Here is a 24,536-nt window from a genome sequence, read left to right as displayed (position 1 = left end):
CAACACCAAAGCTATTTTCAATATAATTTTGTTTGAAAGCCTCATACATGAGCACATGAAAGCAGAATGACGGTGTGGAGTCAGGTTTGCATGGCTGGCACCATTTGCCTCCCAACCCTTTCCCCTAGAGCCTTTTATAAACATCAGTTCACACACCACTGGACTAGAGAAGCTCTTCCAAGGTTCCCTCTATTGCTAACAGAATTTCTGTTTCCAGGAGCCAATTTTATATATTCATTTAAGTTTGGAATTGAGTCTTTGATTTTTACAATGTATTATTGATTACATAGCTAATTTATTTGATGCCAAATATAATGATAATGCTCTTCTTTAAGGAAAAAAAAAACCTGTGCATTAAGATGCAGTTCCTAGAGGTATAGTGTTACAGGAAGTGAAGTCAGCTTGATTCATGCTGTATAGTTTTGGATACTACTATGCCAATTAAAACTTAACAACACATACCTAGGGAGCCCCATTCTAATAGCAAGGTCCTGTGGCAGGTACCCTGAGCATACAAAACTGAGTGAATAGGAGCCCCTGCCTTCTGAAAGCTTACAATCTCCTGGGGGAAAAGGTGTACAGACAACCAACTCAGCTGAGTGGGGTTCATATCATGATAAAGATAAAAGGGAAATGTGTGGAAATACAGGGAGAGGTCTTGTAACTGGGAGCTTCTGAGGAGGATTCAGAGGAGGGAGCAACCTGTAGCTGAACTTTCAGAGATAAACTGAAATTCTGCTCATTGGAGAATAAAAAAAACCTAAATGGTTGGAGAAAACAGTGAGCAAAGGTCTGTTGGATATGTCTTGCTGGGCAGCATAGTCAGGAGGGTGTTTTAGAAGATAAAGAAAAACAGGTCAAAATTTCTATTCAATCTTTGCAGACAAGTATGGCTCCAACTAAAACTTCTGTGCTGGTAAGCCACATGATCTGATTCGTACTTTAGGAAGTTATCTCTAGTAGGTAGGTAAAAGGTTCTTTCAAGACCGGGGAATGGGAGAATGAAAACAGTTGTAGGCAGACCAGGGGTCTGTACCCAAGCATTAGCTGTTAACAAAGCAATATCCTAAGTGCTTTCCCTTCAGTAAACTCTTAAAAAAAATGGGCATTTCACAAGGCCTGTCTTCTACCCTTGGTCCTTTTCAGTCTTGAAGTCTTTACATTCCTCAATCCCAGGGATACAACCAGCATATTTATGCTGATATTTCTAAGTCAGGACTCTAATTTTCTGATATGATTTGGTAGTGCTGGTTTTCAGCAAAGCAAATTTGAACATAGCAGTTTTTCTGAAAGCACAGTTGAAGCCATCATTTTCATCAAGACTGCATTAGAATTCTCAGTTTTTCAGCAAATCTCTCTTGAGTCCCATAGATTCCTGCAACGAATAGGCTGCTGCATGGGTGCTGCAATTTGTCCACAGTGCAGTCTGCAGTTCTTCCCGCGACCTCCCACACTGAGGCTCAAACCAGAAACCCGGACCTCTCAGATGGGTCTAGTTATCAATCCTAGCTTCTCACTACTCCTGGCTCATCCTACTGTAAGCACCCCTACCAGTCCTACTTCCCTTCAGTGCTGCTCTTTCCAACCTTCCAGAGCTTCCACAACGAGCTTTTGAAAATGCTAATTTGATCACACTACCACCCTTTGAATTTGGCTCTTTAATATAACACTAAAGACAATCTTGGTCCTGTGCACTCACTCAGGTTCAGCCTCTTCTGCTTTCTACACTGCATCCTATGCTCCAGCTGTGATGCAACATTTCTGGCTATGCTCCAGCTGTGATGCAACATTTCTGGCCATGTGAGGCTTTTGCACATGCTCCATCTAATCCCTCAAATATATTCCTTAAAAACGACCTGGCTTCCCTTAAAAACTAACTCAGCCACTTCTTAGCACAGGCTTTCATAGTTTCCCCTCACTACCCATTTATTCCTTATAATGTTTAATTTTATGACTCTCTGATTAGAGTCACTTCATTGCAGGAACAATTTCTATTTTATTAACCATTCTGCCAATGAGACTCCATCCTATCACAGTGCCTGGGAAACCAGCAGGCCTTCAATACATGCATGAAGTGATTACACAATGAAGATGCCAAAGCAGGTGGGCTACTGAGTGAGAGCCAGGACAATGTGAGAGGAGAATGTGACCAAACACACAAGTGGCAAGGTTGGCCACAGAAAGAAGGTCACTTCTTTCTTTGATACCTAGAAACAGTGGCAGAAGGAGGGTAAAGTTACAGAAATACAGAGAAAACAGGAATGAAAATTCGAAGGAATTCATTTTGGATGATGTCTCTTCAAATAGGCAGGAAACAAAGTCCATGTGGAGTACAAGGTCAGTAGCTGGAAAGACAGGGACAAGATTTTCTCACCAGGTGCTGTGGAATGGGGCAGTGAGTGAATCAGGAAGAACAAAAGAGATGTCCAAGACCGTGGGCCTCACAGAGGCAGGTAGTCACAAACTGGACACAGAGAAGGTCAACACAATAACGTGATTTTTAAAGAAAAGCAATGATTCAAATCCAGAATAGCAGTGAGAAAAATGGACAAGTGGTTTACCCCCAGGCCTGGGATATGTTGAGACAAGTTACACACACTATGCACTCTTCATGTATTTGGTACCAAACTGCTAAATAGTGCTGGGTCGATGCATTTATTTCTTGGTGGTCTCTGTGACCTGGTATGGGAAGAATGAAAACTGATTGCAGATAACCAAGAAGGCCACAAACAACAGAATGTCCCCTCACTTAAAACACTTCCTACAAACTGCAGAGTCATTTGGATCATTTTATTTCCTCTTTTGGTAATAACTATTGTGAATTTTGGCATCACTAGGGAATACAGTTCTTCCCAAAACAGGTCACTGAGACTGCGAGGATATCTTCTGGGATAAGACACAACAGTAGGTAAGAACTACTACCTAAATATACCTGGAGGAATGGGAAAGTAGTAATAGGGGTGAAAAGAGGAAAGACTTATTAAATACAAAAAAGTTCAAGTACAAAAGTGATAAAAGAAAATTTGTTCAAATATATTAAAATAGATCTTATATGATATGCATGGTGTGTTTGGATAAAAGACACTTATTTAAAAAGAAGTGTCTATGTTACCTAAGGAGAACCATAACAAAATTAAAGCCCATTATGATTATATTATTGTGACTTCAAGGCAATAACGACAAAAATATTAGCATATAGTCAGTTTTTCATGGTTTATGCAAAAGTTAGCATACTGTCAATTTCTTAAGCAAAGGACATAAACAGTAGCCAATATACAGCTAATTAAGGTACATTTTATATATACACATGATTGTCAGCTTCCAACAGCTAGATAAATCTTTTTGTGAAGCTGTTATTTTTAAATATGTTAATAATAACTCTAATAATACCACTACTCTTGTACTTGTAGGCAATGGAATAATTAAGATAAAATTTTATTAATAGGATTATAAAATAAAAAGAATTGCAATTTAAGAAAAAACAGGCTCATTATAATATATATCATATATATGATTTCTATTAAAATAGAGCAGTGGTTCTCAACTGGGGAGAGGGGCTTCATCATCTAGTGAACAAACGCCAAGGATGCTGCCAAACACCCAAGTATGCACAACATGCTCCCAACAACAAAGAATTACCCAGTCCCAAATGCCAACAGTGCCAAGGCTGAGAAATCCTAAGGAGAATGGTTGACAAAAAAGAGGACAGACAAGTTAGATTATCACACAACTTTCGAAATAAGACCATGCTGCTTGCCAACTCAGAAGACAGACATATAACAATCAATCTTGCCACTATCAAAAGGATAATTTATGATGGAATGATTGGCAGCAAGTTCTCCCAATAAACATTTCACATTTTGGATCTGTAGCATATTTCTAGGCAAATGTTACTGATATTTAGGTTAACCTCTGAAAACATCATCACAAAGACCAAATAGCATGCTCTTCTCTCAAACAACCCTTACACTGTCAGAGAGGGGAAATGGAATCTTGGTTTTGATACAGTATAACATCACTTACAATTTTATCTGTAGTCATTATTCGAACATTAAATCCGTTCTTACCATGGATAAGCCTATCTATGGTTTCTGAACAAGCACAAAATGTCTACTGTACATGATGTTCTCTTAGCAGAACTGTGAAAAAATGTCCTATAAATATTTATCAATGGTTTACTGAAAATTATGAAGACTTTATTGAGAATTTATATTAATCTTTTTTTTTTTTTTTGACAGGCAGAGTGGACAGTGAGAGTGAGAGACAGAGACAAAGGTCTTCCTTTTCTGTTGGTTCACTCCCCAATGGCAGCTGCGACCAGCGCACTGTGGCTGGCGCACCGTGCTGATCTGAATCCAGGAGCCAGGTGCTTCTCCTGGTCTCCCATGCGGTGCAGGGCCCAAGCACTTGGGCCATCCTCCACTGCCTTCCCGGGCCACAGCAGAGAGCTGGACTGGAAGAGGAGCAACCAAGACAGGATCCGGTACCCCGACCGGGACTAGAACCCGGGGTGCCGGCGCCGCAGGCAGATTAGCCTATTGAGCCGTGGCACCGGCCTATATTAATCTTTATATTGAGTTCTTATGGGAGATTTGGATAAGAAACATTAGATGTGAATGAAGCTGAGCTCAAAGACTCAAATCAGCTAAAAAAGAAATGAGTTGCTTAACTGGAAAATAATTTTACCCCAATGTGATTTTGCGTACATTTCCATTAACGGGAGTTAGGAAGATATCAAGGCAGTGACACATTTTATAAGCCTAGTTTTGGGTACAATGACAAGGGGGTTTTCTTATAGCTCCTGTACTTCCCAACCAATGGCACCTGTCTAGGTCCTGTCCTTGGGCTGCATGAATTGGGACAAGCAGCCTGCAGTGTTACTCTATTGAGGGCAAGAGGCTCCAGAAAACATGGAAACTGTCCAAAGCAGTAAGAATCAGAGCTTCTGGGGAAAGAGAACTGGCAAGGGGCAAGGAATACATGTCCACACAAGGGCCAGAAGAGGATCTGGAGCAGCAAAACTAGTCAATAGCCTTCAAGAGCGACATGACCTTCAGGGTTCCTTCCAGGGTCCAGGCGTCTCTGTGCATCCCTGGAGGCTTTGCGAGTTTCCTTTGCGGAGGACACTTAGGGACTGCACGCATCTGTGGTGTGAGATGACTCACACTGGCTCTGCTGTCCCATCCCTGGGGGCTCACTCATTGTCCATGTGCTACATGTTCATGTTATCTGTCTAGACTTGAGACTAACAGATATTTTTTCAAATATAAATAACATGAAATTAGTATTTTTTCCTCAAACAATTTTATAAGTTACTTACTGAAACACATTATGGGGAAAAACCCACCAGTACTTGAGATTCTTCATGGGATATAAGTAAGTACTTCAGTGCTTTCTATAAAGTACAATTTTTTTTAAAGATTTATTTGTTTATTTGAAAGTCAGAGTTACACAGAGAGAGGAGAGGCAGAGAGAGAGAGAGGTCTTCCATCCAACGGTTCACTCCCCAATTGGCCGTAACGGCCAGAGCTGCGCCAACCTGAAGCCAGGAGCCAAAAGCTTCTTTTGGGTCTCCCATGTGAGTGCAGGGCCCAAGGACTTGGGCCATCCTCTACTGCTTTCCCAGGCCATGGCAGAGAGCTGGATTGGAAGTGGAGCAGCCAGGTCTCAAACTGGCGCCCATATGGGATGCCAGCGCTTCAGGCCAGGGTGTTAACCCACTGCGCCACTGCGCCACAGCGCCAGCCCCTAAAGTACAATTTTAAATTGCTTTTTTATCACTATCATTAGATGCTAAGTGTAATTTAGTTTTTTTAAAGGAAAAAACTTCAAATATTCTTTGCATGTTAATGCAAATACAAGCATAAACTAGTTTTTATTTACTCAGTATAGGAAGGAGGCAGTACTTGTTACCATACAGTATTTTCAATGATCTAGAGTACTTTAATTTCTGGATATTTAAAATCTGTTCTACCATACCCAAGGTCATCACTGTCTACCTGAAATTTGTTGTTGAACTTCACACAATGATAATATTATATTATTCCTATGGTTAAGAACAATTCAGATTCATTCCTACTAAAAGGTTCAGTAAATGGGAAAGCATTTTTTTTCTCTATAAACTGATTTTTGAAAATAGTGTTATATGGCACAATCATTAACACTGTTAAGATCAAAAGAGACACATGCACATTAAAGGCAATCTATTTAGTGCCACTGCTTTTTGAGAGGTTTTACAGAATCACCAATGTAGAACTGTGTATGTGTGTGTTTTCTGTGCTTGGCTGGAAGAGGAACTGTCATGGAGTTAGCTGACGCTTTTGGGTTCTCTACTCTGGTTTTGGACCAGACAACAAAACAGCTGTTCCCACATATAACCAGAGTGTGCACTTTGGTTTAGGAGCCAGCTCATTTAAATGAAGCCAGCCAGATCTTATTGACTCTACATGTTTCGTAAGATACTGAAAATAATCAAAACACTCCTCTCCTCACATGAAGACTGGCTATGATGAATATTTTTATAATTATCTTGGAATAGCAAAATCAATAGCCATTATTCATTTAATGATTTTTTAGAGAAAGATACAAGCAAAAATATCAGAGTAATTTCTGCACAGTTTCAGAAATAAACATTCCTGTACATAATTATTACTCCACTTCTGACATCTATACAAAGACACACTTGGTTGTCAATGCTGAAACATTTACAGAGGCAGAAGGTAGTTTTCTTCTTTAGGTTTTGTTTTCTAGAAATAAAAAAAAAAAAAAAAAAAAAAAAAAAAACCAACTACATCTTCAGGAATTAAAAAAACCTGAGGGGCCAGCGCTGTGGTGTAGCAGGTAAGGCTACCACCTGCAGTGCCTGCATGTCATATGGGCACCAGTTCGAGTCCCAGCTGCTCCACTTCTGATCCAGTTCTCTGCTATGACTTCGGAAAGCAGTGGAAGATGGCCCAAATGCTTGGGCCCCTATACCCACATTGGAGACCTGAAGAAGCTCCTGGCTCCTGGTTTCAGATCGGCTCAGCTCTGGCTGTTATGGCCATTTGGGGAGTGAACCAGCGAGTGGAAGACCTCTCTCTGTCTCTCCTTTTCTCTCTCTGTAACTTTGCCTCTCAAATAAATAAATTTTGAAAAAAAAGTTGTATATTATAATATCTCAAAATGGAAACAAAATAGGTCTGTAAAAATAAAAAAAGATTCCAAGATATACTGATTAAAAAATTAGAATATTGAGCATAATCCTGGTGTCGTAAGACAAAGAATAAACATGAGTATAGCCATGTATGCTTATATATGCAGAAAACATTTTTAGAAGGTTATGTAAGAAAATATTAGAATTAACATGAATATTAACAGGACAGAAGACTCTGTTTGCATTTTAAACTAATCTTTACTAGTTGAAAATAAAATTATCAGCATATATTACTTCTATAATAAAACAAAATAAAATTTAAAAAAATGAAATTTTAACAATAGTAATTTTCTTCCACAAATAAATGAATTACATAGGTTTATACGCCAACAAAAATAAAAAGCTCAGAATACAAACAAAAAATAAAACCAAGTTTGTCAATGATACTTTTTTATTTCAAAGCGTCTAAATTTCTTTCTACCCTGATAGCATGGATATTCTCTCTTCTATTAGATGCAAATTTGCAGCACACCTTGATAAAAACCTTCTGTAATGAGCTTGGAGGAAAACAATCTCCTACTCTCACTCCTCCCCTGTAGTATAAGTAGCTTCTGAATCTGGGGACCCTGGTACCAAGGAAGCCTCACCCTCTCCTGTGGTGGAAGAGCCAGCAACAAACAATGCCGTCACCCACTAACATTTCAAGGCACAGATGAAATGCTGGAAGGTACCTGGCACATTAAGCAACAGAGCAGGTGTGCTGCTCCACTGGGAAGAACTCAGAAGAGGTGGCAGCTGCCAAGCTATTAAAGGGTATAATTTCACTTATTCTATAGTATGAATAGAAATAAATTTTAAAAAGAAAGAATGCTATTGAGGTTTAATTCCTTTATTCCTTAAAGATGTACAGAAAATTCTTATAACTTCCACACAAAGAAGTGCATAAAGAGACAAACCTAAAATAGGGATGTAAGAAGCTAGCATGACACATAACCTGGCTCACTGCAGGTAACATTTGTCTGTCTGTGTCACTGAGTAGGTGGCAGAGGAAAAGGGAATTAGTCTGAGAAGATGGAAGCTATGCTCCTCATTAGTAGTGGCATTTTGAATTTAATTCTTCGCAGAAGATGAATGTCATAGAACTTTCTGGATCTTGACTTCCTCTTACCTAGAGTTGACTAGAAATACCAGATGATCTCTAAGACCAATTCATGTCACCAATTTTATAATCCAATGAATTTAGACTCCCTACAATTCTAGTTTCAGTCCCCCATGACTGTAGTCACCCATCAGAGACTACTTCTCATGTTCTCTTTTCTAAAAAAAACACAGAGCTTAGGGCCAGTGTTGTGGCTTAGTAGGTTGAGCCACTGTCTGTACACACCAGCATCCCATATGTGCAATGGTTTGAATCTTGGCTGCTCTACTTCTGATCCAGCTCCCTCCTAATGCACTTGGGAAGTCAGTAGAAGATGGCCCAAGTCTTTGGGCCTTGTACCCACATGGGAGACCTGGAAGAAGCTCCTGGCTCCTGGCTTCAGCTGGGTCCAGCTCTAGCCATTGTGGCCATTTGGGGAATGAACCAGCACATGGAAGATCAATCTCCCTTTGTCTCTCCCTCTCTCTCGCTGTAACTCTGCCTTTCAAATAAATAAATGAATGTTAAAAAAGCAAAAAAACAAAACCCAAGGGCTAGCATTGTGCTATAATGCGTTAAGCCACTACCTGCAATATTGGCATCCCATATGGGTGCCAGTTTGAGCTCTGGCTGCTCCACTTCTGATCCAGCTACCTGCTAATGTGCCTGGGAAAGCAGCTGAAGATGGTCAAAGTCCCTAGACCCTTGCACTCATGTGAGAGACCTGGATGAAGCTCCTGGCTCCTGACTTTGGCCTGGCCCAGCTTGGGCCATTGCAGCCATTTGGGGAGTGAATCAGTAGGTGGAAGATCTCTCTATCTCTCCCTTTCTAACTCTGTCTTTCGAATAAATAAGTCTTTTAAAAAACACACACATCTTATGTATGATAATAAAACAACATTTGCACATGGAATTAAACAGTTGGCAGACTTTGTGGTAGGTTATAAGGCAGGATACTGATAAAATCAGGTCATATATATTTCGATAAAGAAACTAAACTTAAGAAATGCAAATAGCCAGGGGCTAAAGAAGCTCAGTTATCCATTTGGGAAGGGTTGGATGTTAGCTTCATGACTCAGAGTGTATTTACCTGAGGCAACATTATGCTTCTCAGGGACTCCTTTCTACAAAATCATAGATCATTCTTTATACTTTCTTCACAGGGAAGTAAAACACCACCTAACTCCACACATGATTCACTCCTGAGAGGAAAAATATATACAGGATTCTATTCTAACACATGGATCCTGATCAAGCAGAACAAGTCGTGTTCCTCAACAACAGAAATCCATGCATCTTAAGCTTTAAATTCAATTTGAGTTCCATCTCCTCCAAGAGAACTTTTCTTCTCCCTTGCCTAAATGCATTCTCATCCTCTGCCACACTTGTGCTTTACCTATTTCATTAAAAATGTTTTTCTTTATGTGTCTGCAAGTTCCTTGAGATCTGTTTGAATTGGGGTTTGAGTATTAGTGGGATTAGCCTGAAGCAGACCTTCAGGAGTTCAGTTTGAGACTGAAAAACTGGTCTGCTGGATGACGAACACACAGGTCACATTTGAAGCACAGGGAGCACAAGACTAAAAAACCAACTAGAGTCTAAATTCAGACTGTGGTGCAGTGAATCCACCTGAGGAGAGAAGTGGCACAGGCAGTGAGAACTGGGGAGTCTTGGAAGCAAGTAAGAAGTTCCTCTCCATAGGAATGCAGGTGCATCTGGAAGAGGAAGGGGCGATAGCAACTTTACAGGTAGTCAGTAAATGATGGAGACTTCCTTTTGAAATCGTGATCTCCTCTGGCAAAGGCAGAATTAAATCAGAGGGTTCACACTTAATGGTGGGGATTAGATAACCTTCATCTCGAAGATCGGCATCATGGAGTTGGAGATATTAGTAAGCTACTATAGAGAAAGGCTGACTTTCATAACACCTGATACAGTTTTTTACACAGACTAAAAATATTGTTAGCTGTCAGAATACACCCCTATGTCAGTGTTACAAATCTATCCACTGCATTAAAAGTCTTCACTTTGTAAATTAGATTAGTACTGTTACAGATCACTTGTTTGTGCCCCACAAAATTCGTACATTGAGGTCCTAATCCTAAATATGGCATTACTATTACTAGGAGGAGGAATCTGAGAGGTAATCAGGTCCTGAGGGTGGAGCCACCATGAACGGGATTAGTGCTTTTATAGGAAGAGACACAACAGAGCTTCCTCTCTCTGTTCCTGGCCATGGAAGGATACAATGGAGCTATACACCAGGAAATGGGCCCATACCAGACACTGGTTCTACCAGCAGCTTGATCTTAGGCTTCTCAATCTCCACAACTATGAAAAATAAAATGTCTTGTGATTTAAGTCCCCTAGTCCATGGTACATTTGTTATAGCAGCCTTGAATTACCACAAGCATATTCCTAAATTCTTAAATCTGGTTCCAAATCTCAAACAAGTGGTACTATTATATATGTAACATTTGTCCACAGTCAAAATTTTGTCAATTCCTGACTGCGTCACTTGTAGTCCCTCTGTTACAGGCAACCATTACCATATATTATTGCCTTATTTGAAACTGGTGTTTAACAAAGCACTTTCCTCCTGCCCCTATTTCTTATAGGATATGCTGTTCATTGTCACATACTCAATGATGGAACAAGGAGTTGGCACTGGATTCCCCTTAGCTCCTTGATGCAGATTTTAGGCTCCTATACTTCCAAAACACACTCCCTGGGGTGTCCTGACAGCTGGCTATACTACCCTCCACTTATCCTTTCAGCTGGTACCTTTGGACTCTATGGTTACTCTAACATACAATGGTTATCAATGTTGACTACACCTTAGGACAACTCTCACAGAAAGTTTTTGAAATTCGCTTATGCCCAGGTCCCATTCCATACTAACAAAATTTGCAGAGGTGAGAATAGTCATCAGTACTTATTTTTTTAGTTTCTTAGATGATTCTAATGGGCAAAGTGGAGGCCTCTGCAGAAAAATTAAGGATATCATCTTTTTGTTTATTGGTTTCTACATCATCTCAACTCTTGCTAGTATCCAGGATTCTCAATGTTCACTAACAGGCTGTCTAACACTCTAGGTTCTAATTCCTTGACCAGATCAATTCTAGTAACAAACCTTTCAATTTCAGTTCAGCTCATACACATCCTATGAATTTATCACAACCTGCAGCAGTTTGACATTTGAATATTAAGCAGCAAAAGTTGCTGGTGTTCAGTGCTGCGCCTGAGCTTGCTGACTCCTTCGCTGTATGCTGCAGTGCCTCCACCTGGGCTCGGGGAGCTCACTGCAACCTGCGGAGAACCTGCTCCTGAAACAGTCTTCTCCTGACTCTACCTCCTCCCCCATCTGGCTGCTCCCCCAGGATGTACCAATCCACTGACTCTTACCAGTGCTCTGATTCCTCTTATCCTCTTGTCCTTCCATCACACACACAACAGCAATTACGTGCCAATAAAAATATGCCCTTTCCACTACTACTCCATAGATGCTGAGCATTGGTAAATAAAAAAAATTCCAAATGCATAAGTTCAGGCCACCTACATTGTTATGGTATCCAAAAAGCAGCTCACAGGACCACTGGGGAATCTTTTTATATGTCCCAAACAAGCTCCTGTTTCTACTTTCCTTAAAGGTAACCAGTCGATCTTTCACTTGAGTTTCTATCTTATTTCACTGCCTATCACATTTGAAGTGTACCTTTCTTTGTGTTTTGGAGAACAGAAACATATTCATAATTTTTGGAGAAGAGAAAGATATCCCCAATTTCCAGACTTCTACTTTATCAATTTATCACATTCCCATCCACACCTACTTGTCATAAGAGGGATACTGTTCTAAGCTTAGCACTGGTGACACTTTTGTACAGACAATTCTTTTTTTTTAAAAAAATTATTTATTTATTTGAAAGGCAGAGTTAAAGACAGAGAAGAAGAGATAGAAATCTTCCATCCACTGGTTCACTCTCCAGATGGCTGAAATGGCCAGGACTAGACCCATCTGCAGCCAGCAGCCTCATCAAGGTCTCTCACAAGGGTGCAGGGCCCAGGCACTTGGGTCATCCTCTGTTACTTTCCCAGGTGCATTAGCAGGGAGCAGGATTGGAAGTAGAACAGCAGAAACACAAGCTGATGCCCATATGAGATGTGGGTATGGCAGGCAGCAGTTCAACCTCTTACATGCCACAGCGCTAGCTCCATGCACAGATAATTCTTTGTTGAGGAGGGCTATTCTCTGCATTCTTGGGTATTTAGTAATATCCATGACCTCTACTCATCAGATGTCAGTAGTATCCCTGTCCTAATAGTTGAGACAAAAACTGTCTCCAGACATTGCCAAATGTATCCTGGGAGACAAAATCAACATCAGTAGAGAACCATTGCTGTAAGCCAAGACTAATCTGTGAAGCTGCATTAATGATCTAGAAATCTACTACTTTCAAGATCCACTGTGTCCTTAGTATACTCTATCTTCAACCTGAATCTGTCTATTGGCTGTGCTTCCCCAATATTTAAAAAATCATTCCCGGATACCAGGTCCTCTTCTAACCATTGCTTGATCTTTCATTCTTCAAGAATGTCTTCCATGAACTCACTTGCTGAAGCACCATTCACTCTTTAATATACTCTTCTGTTCTTATTGCTCCACTTACGATGGTACAACACAGCAGAGTCCTCTTGATTATCAAATGCTAATGTAACCTAACTGCTTGGCTGGTTCTGGCTATACTCTCCTTGGATCTGTCTTCTACCTTATATTCCAGGACACTTTTGCTTGGTTCTTTTCTTTCTCTTTAACTATTTTTTTCCTTAATACTCTCCTCTTCATTTTATTATCCCCTAACAGTAGTATTCAATCAGGTTCTGTCTTGATCCTTTTCTCTTAGAGCTCTAGAACATTCTGGGCTACTACCTTCACTATACATTTCCAACTTCCAATATAATACAGTGAATACACAAATTCCTATTCATTTGGTTTTGATTTTGACCTTCTCTCAAATTCTAATCCTACATATCTGGCTCCCTTGTGAATATTTCTATCTGGAAGCAAATACAGACACTACTCACAAATGGAGATATCTAAAACCATCTACTACTTCTCAACATTCCTTTTCTCTATCTCCCCAAATCTTCCTTATTCATTTCATTATTTCTGGAGTACTGGTATTTATCCAGGTGTATAATAACAGAGGACTCTAAGCAAAATCCCCAATTCCAACTTCACTAGTTACAGCCAATCAATTCTAAAGTCCTGTCAATTATAGCTAAGGTCCCCTCTTCTCCATGCCCACTAGTTTAGGAAATACATACATGCATACATACATATATACATATATATGTGTGTGTGTGTATATGTGTATATATGGCAGAGTTATAGAGAGAGAGGGAGAGAAAGAGAGATAGATCTTCCATCCACTGGTTTATCTCCAAATGGCCACAATGGCCAGGACTGGGCTAGGTTGAAGCCAGGAGCTGGGAACTCCATCCAGGTCTCCCACGTGGGTGGTAGGAACCCAAGTACTTGGGTCATCTTTTGCTGGTTTCCCAGGGAGCTGGATTGGAAGTGAAGCAGCCAGGACTCAAACTAGTGCTCATATGGGATGCTGGCACTGTAGGTAGTGGCTTAACTCACTGGGCCACAATGCCAGCCCCAGGCTTTTATATTTTATTTCTACAGATTCCTAAATAATTTTTCTTTTCCAAGGTCTTGGCTATTTCTAACAAAAGCAATAAGGTGCCAATGGAATGATCTTTTTAACATGAAAATCTACTTTGGATTACCTTCTTTGGATTACCTACGTCAGAAGAACCCCTTTGCCAAAAGGACAGCATTTAAGCACTTTAGCAGAGTGCACTGGGCTCTCTGTGGCCTGGCTCCTGCATTGCTCCGACTCTTCTCTCCATCAGACTCTATGCTCCCGTGTGGTCATACCACACCAGGTTTTCCTCAAGTGATTCCCTCTGCTAGAATGTTTTCTAAGTGCATCTACTTCGCACATACCTCTAATCCTAGAAGCCCCAGGTCAAGCATTTCCTCCCCTGCAGACCTTCCTGGACTCTCTCAGAGCAGATTTAAAGGATTTTTTCCTATATGTTCCCAATGAAGTACACACCTATGTTCATTATTGTCCCTACCAGAGTGTCTTGTAACTGTCTGCATACGGGTATTTCAACCACTAGCCTGGAAGCTCCCCAAGGGTAAGGGCCAGGCCTACTCTCTCCTGTGTCAGTGGGAACAAAGAATGCTCGGCATGGAAGTAAGCACTCAAGAAATGCATGCTGAATGACTGCATGATACATGACAGGTTCAATTATCAAAAATTTTATCACAACATTGTAATGAAGACATGTATTTGTTAGAACCAGTATTTCAATGTCAGTTCATAAAGTCAAGAAGAATCAAGGTTATTCAGTCTAAGGCAAGAGCTAATGTCACATAATAAAATAAGTTTAATAAGCAATACATATGATGGTACAGAGCTTATTAAACTTTTCTAGCAAACTACTACCAACATCAGAAGACTACTGACAGGTGTCCCTGAGGGATCTGATAGCACAGACTCAAATACATGTCACTTCTCTGGCTGATAATACAGTCACACTCATTTTAAATGAAAACATTTAAAAATACTAGCAAGTAAAAATAATGATCGAGAAAGAATCTTTTTATTTTGTGGACTCCTCCCAGGTAGGGTGGATAGCAGTGTCAGAATCACAGTTAAAGCAGCAAGTGCAGAATGGAAATAGCATCATACTCAAAGTCACAAGTTCTACTTTGGGTCCTTGTTCCATCACTTAGGTTGTGACTTGGGAGTCTACTTTAACCTCTCTGAGCCTCCTCAGTTTCCTTATCTGGAAAATGGCTTTAATAATATTTGCCTTATATATTTCATAATGTTGGTGCCAAGATCAAAAGAAATAATAACAAAAACAATGAAGCATTATAAGCATGAAAAATAAAGTAATATTTATACAGAGAGAGTGAAAAATCGAAGTATATATGCAAAACATTCTTGAAAGTGTTTACCTTTTGAGGAGCAGAAGAAGGTTTTTCTGTTTTGATTTTTTCCTTAGGGCTTAAAGGAGGGGATCTCTCCTTTATCTTTGGAGGCAGTTCTCGATACAGTGCTGGAATTGAAACAGAATTCATATACTCAAAGAGAAGAAAACTGTCCAATGAGGAAAACAAACAAAAAAGAAAAGGAGGGGGAAGCTGTGAGATTAGAGAAATCAATACTGAATTCCTTATGTAACAAGAAGTTATCCAGAAATGATCTCTTAAGGCAATTTAAAGTTTCACACATTGGTTATCAAAAGAACATAACTATGATTGGAAAATTTTAATCAGCAGATTTCAGAAAGGCAGAAGGTGTCATCTGTATTAACTGTAGGGTCATAATATTCTTATTTCATTTTATCTCAATATACATTTACCAGGAACCCATCATATGCGAGATTATCAACTAGGTACTGCTAGAAGAGATACAAAGATGACCAAAACACAGTAGGAGCTTATAATCTGGTCAGAGATATATGCATTCCCAAGTAACTATAATATAAAATAGACATGATTTGAAAGAGAGATAATAACAAAGGCGAATTCTGACATGGGGAGGGAAAATACTGAAAGGAAAAAGGGATAATTGTGTCAGATTCTGAATAGGTAGAATTCTTTCAGGCAGAGGTGTTGCGAGAGGATACTTTAGAAAGATGGTATGAAATGAATAAGCACAGGGTGGGGACTACACATGATATTGAAGCTATATGCAAGGTTGAATCTAAGAGCCTTATAAGATTATAACTGACATAATTTATTGGATTTGTGTAGGTGTTCAGTCCAAAGAGCCATGTGGGAATTTTAAAGAGTTAAGTAGAAAATATAATTTGGTTAAGAGCAACTCTGAATTAAGAGGTTGCTAAAATATACTTGATCAAAATTTAAAATTAAGATATTAACTGACTTTGTCTTAAATGTTGATTTTATTACTGAGTTTCTTTAACTATTATTGAAAAGGGTATTAGATATGATTTAGGGAAGCTGATCTTGGTTTCCTTTCCAGTGGCTTAAAATACAAAGAGAGTATAACAATAGTGTCCCAACTTCCTCTGTGTTGTTCTCTTAAAGGACATGGCTCTCAATGAACAGTGGGTAGAGAGACTGCTCTTACTTAGACTCCCTTAAGAGTATTTGCTTTGCACATCTGGCTTCATATACAGATCAACGACAATGCCTCCTCCTATTTTTAGAGTGGAATATGCTGCTGAGAGTCGTTTTTCCTCTAATGTTAAAAATGGACAATTGCATTGTTGTTAAAACCAGGTAGAATGTAGGATAAACTCCTGAAGTGTGAGAATTTAATCATTATATTCTCAGGTCTTCTGAGATTTTTTTGTTGGTTTTGGCTTTTATGAGGTTATTTCAAAAAGCAATGACTGATGTCACAAGAAAACATCAATTATTCTGAGTTACAATAAGTGATAATGGTAGCCCAAGCCTGGTCACTGCTTAAGATACAGAATTAATCTCTGTATGTGGCCATGAACCATCCCTGGAACATGCTTCCCAAGTCTGACTTCGATTATTATGGAAGAAAACTAAATTTTATCAGATTTCTAACTCATTGTCAATCAAGTTTGAGGGGTTATTTCTGTAAACTAACTAGACACCCTGCCTGCAGAGACACACTCTTTTTATGTTATCAAAGGAAAAGTTTTCAATCTTTTCACTTGTATCTAAAAGGAACAGCTTGTAGTACCTAGTTAAAACTGCAGACAATAGTCCAGAGCAGTGGGGAATGTGTAGGTAGCTCTTGATTTAAAAACAGAAGCCACCGCTGCTTAACCTCTGCTGTGAGACAGCTGTTGATCCAGTGGAAAAGAGAGGAAAGGAACTCGGGTATTTTTGACAACCTGGAACTCAGAAGTGCTGAGTTTACAGGAGCTGACTTAAATGCTTTCTTGAACTGTCTACTGGAGAATGAACATGTCCTAAAAGTTCTTTCTTCTAGGCTTATGTTTTCCCCCACATGGATCCTCTTTTAAATATACGAATATGTCTCTAACAGAGTTCAAGAGTGGTAAGTCATTTACTACTTAGAGAAAAGAATTAAAACAGCAGCACAAGGGAAACTAAGACACAGATGTGGGAATTTTCTTTTTATTTATGAATTTTATTTATTAATTTATTTGAAAGGCAGGCTGGGGAAGATTTTTTTTCAAAATTTATTTATTTATTTGAAAGGCAGAATTACAAAGAGAGAAGGAGAGACAGAGAGAAGGAAGAGAGAGAGAGAGAGAGAGAGAATCTTTCACCCCAAACAGCCATAATAGCTAAGACTGGGCCAGGCTGAAGCTAGGAGCCTGGGACTCCACGCAGGTCTCCCACACAGGTAGAGGGACCCAAGGACTTTGGCCATGTTGTACTGCCTTCCCAGGTGTATTAGGAGGGAGCTGGATTGAAAGTGGAGCAGCCAGGACTCAAATAGGCACCCAAATGGGATATCAGCATCACAGGTGGCAGCTTAACCTGCTGTGCTGCAATGCCAGTGCCAGAGGGAGAGAGAGAACTTTTTTCTACTTATTCAGTCCCCAAATGTCCACAACAGCTAGGGCTGGGTAAGGCAAAAGTCAGAAGCCAGAAACTCTATCCATGTCTCCCATGTGGGTGGCAGGAACCCAAAAACTTGAGCCACCTTCTGTTGCCTCCCAGGTGCAAGAGCAGGAGGGTGGTTCCAAAGTGGAAGCAGGACTCCTACCCCATGTACTCTAGTATGGAGTGGGATATGAGACACGGGTGTCTCGAGCAGGGGTTTAACCCACTCTGCCACAATGCCTGCCCAGAGGTAGGTCAGTTTTGAGATACTTAGCACTTTTGAGGAGAGGGATTTGCTGAAAGCAGCAGGTAAGCTGAGGAAGGGAACTGTAATATGACTTGGGAGGGTAACACCGGGAAGGACCAGGGTGTTGGCAAGGTAGGGAGAGGGTGCCAAAGATAAATTACTCTACCCAGGCTTAGCCCAGCACCCAGTAATTGTGGAAAAAATTCTTCCTTCTCTCCTTTCTCTCTTTTGCTCTCAAAATTCAGAACTATGTTTAGGGATTAATAGTGCTTTTGTTCAGTCATAGTTTGGGTTAAGTGGCATTTCATGGACTAACAAAAAAACCAACAATTATTTGTCAGACTTAAACATTCAAAACAGAAGGTTTTTGGTTTTTGAGATTGTCCATCCCACGTTTTAAACCAGAACCCATCGATTTTTGTTTCTGGGAGAAAACTGGGGTTGACATTGCTCAACTTGTTCATTTTAAAGGAGGAAACTGAGGCCCATCAGTATAAGCTGTTGGGCTAAGATTAAAACTGACCCTCGGCTATCGTGCTTTTCCTAGCATGCTGCTAAGTCCATCGCTGACTGACTGCGTCCCTCTGAAGAAGCACTACTGCACTTCCCCCTTTTATGGGAGTTTTCAAATTATTCCATTTTCAGGCTCTCCAAGTTAGTCCTATTTTCAACCCTCAAGGCCTAGTAGTGAATCTACAGCTTTTAGAAACTCCTATTTAGAATTTCTTCTCTAGTTCATTTTTTTCTACCCTTTCACAAATGATGGCTCTATTTAGTTGAGAATGAAACAATGTTTTGTAGTTTTGTTTTAGCAAGTAACAGCCAGGACTGAGCTATATAAGCTAAAAGAGTGGGAGCTGAGGGAAGTAAAGGTACTTAAAAGGTACTGACAAATCCTTGTGGCCAGAGAAGAGCTGTCAAGCTGGGTGTGAAGCAGGGAGCAAAGTAAAAGTAGCTGAAGAAGAAAGCAGGCAGCCAGAGGCCAGGCCCCCTGAGACAGGAAGTCCATGAAGCAAATATTCCAATCTCAGGAAGTAGTAGCTTTCAGCATACTAGTGCCTCCCTTCTAATTTGTTTTTGTTTTTTACATCATGAGAATGGAAAGCAATGCTCACCGCAAGCATATGCAAAAGTTACAAAGACAGTAAATTCAAGGGTAGAAACTGATAAAATCTTGGACTATCAGTTACACCATATTAGTAAACCAGGAAGGGAGCATAAAACTTACTTTCACTAGCCACATGATTAGCTGGAAAATAACCATCCTGCCCCTTCCCTATGCTGCCATACCACCAGTCTTCATTATCTTTGAAAAACACTCGGATAATGTCTCCACGATGGATGGTTAGTTCATCTGATCGATTTGCCGTGTAGTCATAAAGAGCCACTACCTAGGGGAGAGATAAGACCACCACAGCTTTATCACAACTGTACCACAGAGAAAACCCCCAACACTCACTTCCTTTTTGCAGAAGAGCAGCTGAAACCAAAGCAGTAGTTTGGTAAGCCTGAGGCTGTCTCAAGGTTTGCTAATGGGATCAGAGGTGGTGGGAACACAGCAGGAGAAACAAGATAAAAGGCTGTGGGATTGAGAAATGGTTAAGAACATTCAATACACTAAGATTAGCTTTAAAATAGCAGATGTTAATTTTTTAAAGTAAATTACTTGTGAAGCAAATAAAAAGCTCACACCATTCACTTTCTTAGAATTGCTTTACACCACCTCAGAATCCATTCTCCAAGTACACAGACGCAGCTGAAAAAAAAATTCTTCCGAAGGTCAACAGTTTTGCAGAAAGGAAACTGGAGCAACTTGATTGCATAAGTTCTTTGTGATCACTTAGCTTATTGTTAATGTCTCTGAGGTAAATTTCTCTAGAAAGACCTATTTTTGACATTTTATATCAATAACTTAATCTTTTGACTACTTTAAAAAACCCTTCGCAGCTTATTGAAAGCCTTTCTGTGAGAACTTTCTTCATTGTGTTGTTACAGTGATCATTATATTGGATTTTTTTCCTTTTGAAAAATCCAAGTCAAAATGACATGGTAGTGGCTGCACAGGTATTTAAAAATCCATTACAGCAGTTAAAAGGATTTGGATCATAATCCATTTTAGGGCTTAATAACATGTATACTAAAAATGTATTTATTCTATTCCCATTCTCTCATTTAAATGGAGCTTGAAAGTGTATGCATTACACAACTACATATATATTGGAACATATATATATATAATGGAAAATTATTATAATCCTTTGCATTGAGGTTGACTGCTCATCCATTCACTCAGCAATTACTGAAATCCTAATATGCCAGGTGTTATGCTAGGTACTAAAATACATAATAGCAAATAGGATATCTTCTAGATAAGGTCCCTCTTTTAGGTTTTGCAAGAAAACTAAAGAAGACAATCAGGAATTAGCTAGGTGAAGAGAAGTAAATTTCGTCTCAGCCAGATTATATAGCAAGTAAAGATAAACTCAAAATAGTTCAATATGAAGAATCTGGCATTGGACGTGAGATCTGGGGTAGGCGCTGTGATGTAGCGGGTAAAGCCGCTGCCTGCAGTGCCAGCATCCCATATGGGCACTAGTTCATGTCCCGGCTGCCCCACTTCTGATCCAGCTCTTTGCTATGGCCTGGGAAAGAAGTAGAAGATGGCCCAAATCCTTGGGCCCCTGCACTCATGTGGGAGACCTGAAGAAGCTCCTGGCTCCTGGCTTCATATGGCCATTACCGCCATCTGGGGAGTGAACCAGCAGATGGAAGATCTTTCTATTTATTTCTCTGCCTCTCTGCAACTATGCCTTTCAAATAAATAAATCCTTTTTTTTTTTTTTTTTTGACAGGCAGAGTGGACAGTGAGAGAGACAGAGAGAAAGGTCTTCCTTTTGCTGTTGGGTCACCCTCCAATGGCCGCCGCGGCCGGCACGCTGTGGCCGGCGCACCGCGCTGATCCGAAGACAGGAGCCAGGTGCTTCTCCTGGTCTCCCATGGGGTGCAGGGCCCAAGCACTTGGGCCATCCTCCACTACACTCCCGGGGCACAGCAGATAACTGGCCTGGAAGAGGGGCAACCGGGACAGAATCCGGCGCCCCGACCGGGACTAGAACCCGGTGTGCCGGCGCTGCTAGGTGGAGGATTAGCCTAGTGAGCTGCGGCGCCGGCCTTTTTTTTTTTTTTTTTTTTTTTTAAAGAAGTAACAGCCAAGATAGAAGGGCAGGGGAAAGCAAGATCAGAGAGTAAGTGGGGACAAGATTACACATGTTGAAGGAATTTAAACTTGAGAATAGGGCCAATGGGAAGACACAGAATGATTATAAGTAAGGGATTCCATTAGAATTCACAAAACTGTTTCTGATACCTTTAATTTATTTAATAGTATTTACCAAGATATCATCCAAGGAATTTTATTGGGTAAGTTTGGAACTGTTATTACATGTAGGCAAGAGTGATAATTTAATTCAAATGTACAATGACTGCTTTACCATTTAGCATAGTAACTAAATCACAACATGCTATGTAAGATGCTGCTTGGTGTTTACAAATCATTTGTGACGTCAGTATATTGACTCTTAATTACTTATGCAAAAGTGGAACTTTTGACTTTTTCCTCTGTTCTTCCTTCTCCAAAGCCTTCTTTTTCATTCTTCTCCCTAGCCCTCCCCTAGCCCTATCAGAGAAGAGGAGAGCTTTATGTACTGAGTGCCTGCCATGTTCCAGGTGTTATACGCGTTGTTCACATGTTGCTTCCACAGCTTCTGACGACCCTGTGAGGGCATATGTTCTGGTTTCCACTTCACCCACCAAAAACCTGTTCTCTAGAGAGTCTAATAACTTGTCTAAAGTCAAGTAAATCATTAAGTGGTAAAATCAGGGCTTAAAACTCAGGTTTTGTTTTTCCTTCCCCCTCCAACCCCAAACTAAATGCATTTGTAGACCATCTTTGTCTGGAACCAACTATGGGGGAAAATAAACAAGGAGGAGAGGCTCAAACATGTTTTCTGACAGTAGCCTTTATCCAATCTTGTGTGCCAAGAAAACCTAGGTTGCCTGCAGGCTCACTATGCTCCTTTCTTCACCTAAAATCCCAGTCCCATGAAAGCCTGCTACGATTTATTACTATTGTTCCCCATCCTATCTCTGGTACCCTAAAATAACACAACATTAATGAGTCTAATGCTAATATGAGGTTCACATACGCTTATTTATCTGTAGTCCTAGGTAGCAGTTGGGAAGCAGAGCAGAAGAGATTCATCTTGGACACCAAAATCATTTAGGAAGCACCAGATCCAACTTGTGTCACTGACACTAGAGCTCATAAAATGGAAACCTGAAAACTTTTCCTGAATTTTCCATGAGGGTTTATTGATAAAAGGTATCTATCAGTGTCCCAAAGATCTGTATGACTCCACATTATATTTTTCTTATTACAGTATCACTGATAATGCTCTTCTTATAGAACTAAATCATATCAATTTCCCATGGCCTTCCCACACCTGTCAACATGGTCTACATTCTATGATTCCATTAGGGACTGAATTGTGTCCCCCTGGCAATTCATATGTTGAAGCCCTAACCCTCAACGTGAAACTATTGGAGATAAAGTCTTTAAGAACAGTAATTAGGGTAAGGCGTGGTCATAAGTGTGGGGCCCTGAACACTAGGGTTAATGTCCTTAGAAAAAGAGCAAGAGATACCAGGAGCACATGGCACAGCAGGAAAGGCCACATAGAACACAGTGAGAAGGTGATTGCCAAAGACTGAGGCTTCGGGGCTAGCACTGTGGCGTAGTGGGTAAGGCTACCGCCTGCAGTGCTGCCATCCCACATGGGCGCTGGTACAAGTCTTGGCTGCTCCATTTCCCATTCAGCTCTCTGCCATGGCCTGGGATAGCAATAGAAGATGGCCCAAGTGCTTAGATCCCTGCACCTGCATGGGAGACGCGGAAGAAGCTCCTGGATCCTGGCTTTGGATAGGCGCAGCTCTGGCCAATGTGGCCAACTGGGGAGTGAACCAGCAGATGGAAGACCTCTCTCTCGCTCTCTGACTCTCCTTCTCTCTCTGTGTAACTCTGACTTTCAAATAAATAAATAAATCTTAAAAAAAAAGAGAGAGAGAGAGAGCCAAAAAGGAAACCTGTTGAAGTGAAATGGACACTATGGGAAACGGTGACTTGATCAGCATAGCCCTGACTGTTAATGAACAACTTAATACATTATCCCTCTTAGTAGTTTTTTTGTCTGTTCTACTTAATATGACTGGTTTAATTCTGTAATTAATACACAGTTATTCTTAAGTGTTGAAAATTAACTGAAATGTGATCCCTGTTAAACATAAGAGTGGGATTAAGAGAGGGAAGAGATGTATAATTTGGGACATGCTCAAGCTGACTTGCCCCAAATGGTAGAGTTAGAAACATACCAGGGGATTCCAATTCAATCCCATCAAGGTGGCATGTACCAATGCCATCTCACTGTTCCAAGTGATCAATTTCAGTTCACAATTGATCATAATGAAAGGACTAAGAGTCAAAGGGAGCACATAAACAGGTCTAGTACCTGCTAACACTAACCGATAGAATAAATAAAGGGGAGAGTGATCCAACATGGGAAGTGAGATACTCAGCAGACTCATAGAATGGCAGATGTCCTAAATAGCACTCTGGCCTCAGAATCAGCCCTAAAGGCATTCGGATCTGGCTGAAAAGCCCATGAGAGTATTTCAGGCATGGAAAGCCAAGACACTCTGGCAAAAGATCTCTGTGAGTGAGATCCCAGTGGAAAGAACAGGTCTTCAAAGAAGGAGGTACCTTTCTCTGAAGGGAGGAGAGAACCTCCACTTTGACTATGACCTTGTCTAAACAAGATAAGAATTGGAGAACTCAGAGGGCTTCCATAGCCTTGGAAACTCATGACTGGAGCATAGGGAGATTACTGATGCCATAGACAGGAGTGTCAATTGGTAAAGTCAACAACAGGAGTCACTGTGCACTTACTCCTCATGTAGGATCTCTGTCCTTAATGTGCTGTGCATTGAGATTTAATGCTATAACGAGTACTCAAACAATATATTTCACTTTGTGTTTCTATGGGGGTGCAAACTGTTGAAATCTTTACTTAATGCATACTAAACTGATCCTCTGTAAAAAAAAAAAAAAAGAAATTATCAACTCCCAACTTGACTCTCACTGGGATTAAACATGACAATAGGTCTGATCTGATTTCATCATCATTTAAAAAAAATCATCTATTATTTTTCACTTTATGTTTCTGTGTGGGAGCAAACTGTTGAAATCCTTACTTAATGTATACTAAGCTGATCTTCTGTATATTAAGATAATCGAAAATGAATCTTGATGTGAATGGAAGGGGAGAGGGAGTGGGAAAGGGGAGGGTTGTGGGTG

The 24,536-nt window shown here is 40.3% G+C and overlaps 1 protein-coding gene across 12 annotated transcripts in view; it reads right to left on the bottom strand.

Moving 5' to 3' along the window:
* The window catches only part of AHI1 (Abelson helper integration site 1), a 231,110-nt gene that overhangs the window by 16,596 nt on the left and 189,978 nt on the right, over positions 1–24,536 (bottom strand). For all 12 annotated transcript variants that reach the window (XR_011388506.1, XR_011388507.1, XR_011388503.1 and 9 more), the window contains 2 exons: positions 19,356–19,518; positions 15,316–15,416 (listed from right to left, as the gene is read on the bottom strand). Coding sequence is in view for 7 of the 12 variants with exons in the window: in XM_008263550.4 (XP_008261772.1) it covers positions 15,316–15,416; positions 19,356–19,518 (264 nt within the window). In the remaining 5 variants the exon portion in view is untranslated. The remainder of the gene's footprint in view (positions 1–15,315; positions 15,417–19,355; positions 19,519–24,536) is intronic.

This window comes from Oryctolagus cuniculus, chromosome 5, assembly GCF_964237555.1.
Source record: "Oryctolagus cuniculus chromosome 5, mOryCun1.1, whole genome shotgun sequence".
Lineage (NCBI taxonomy): Eukaryota > Metazoa > Chordata > Mammalia > Lagomorpha > Leporidae > Oryctolagus > Oryctolagus cuniculus.
Note: the sequence above shows the minus strand (reverse complement) of the source record. Positions and strands in the feature narration are given on the sequence as shown.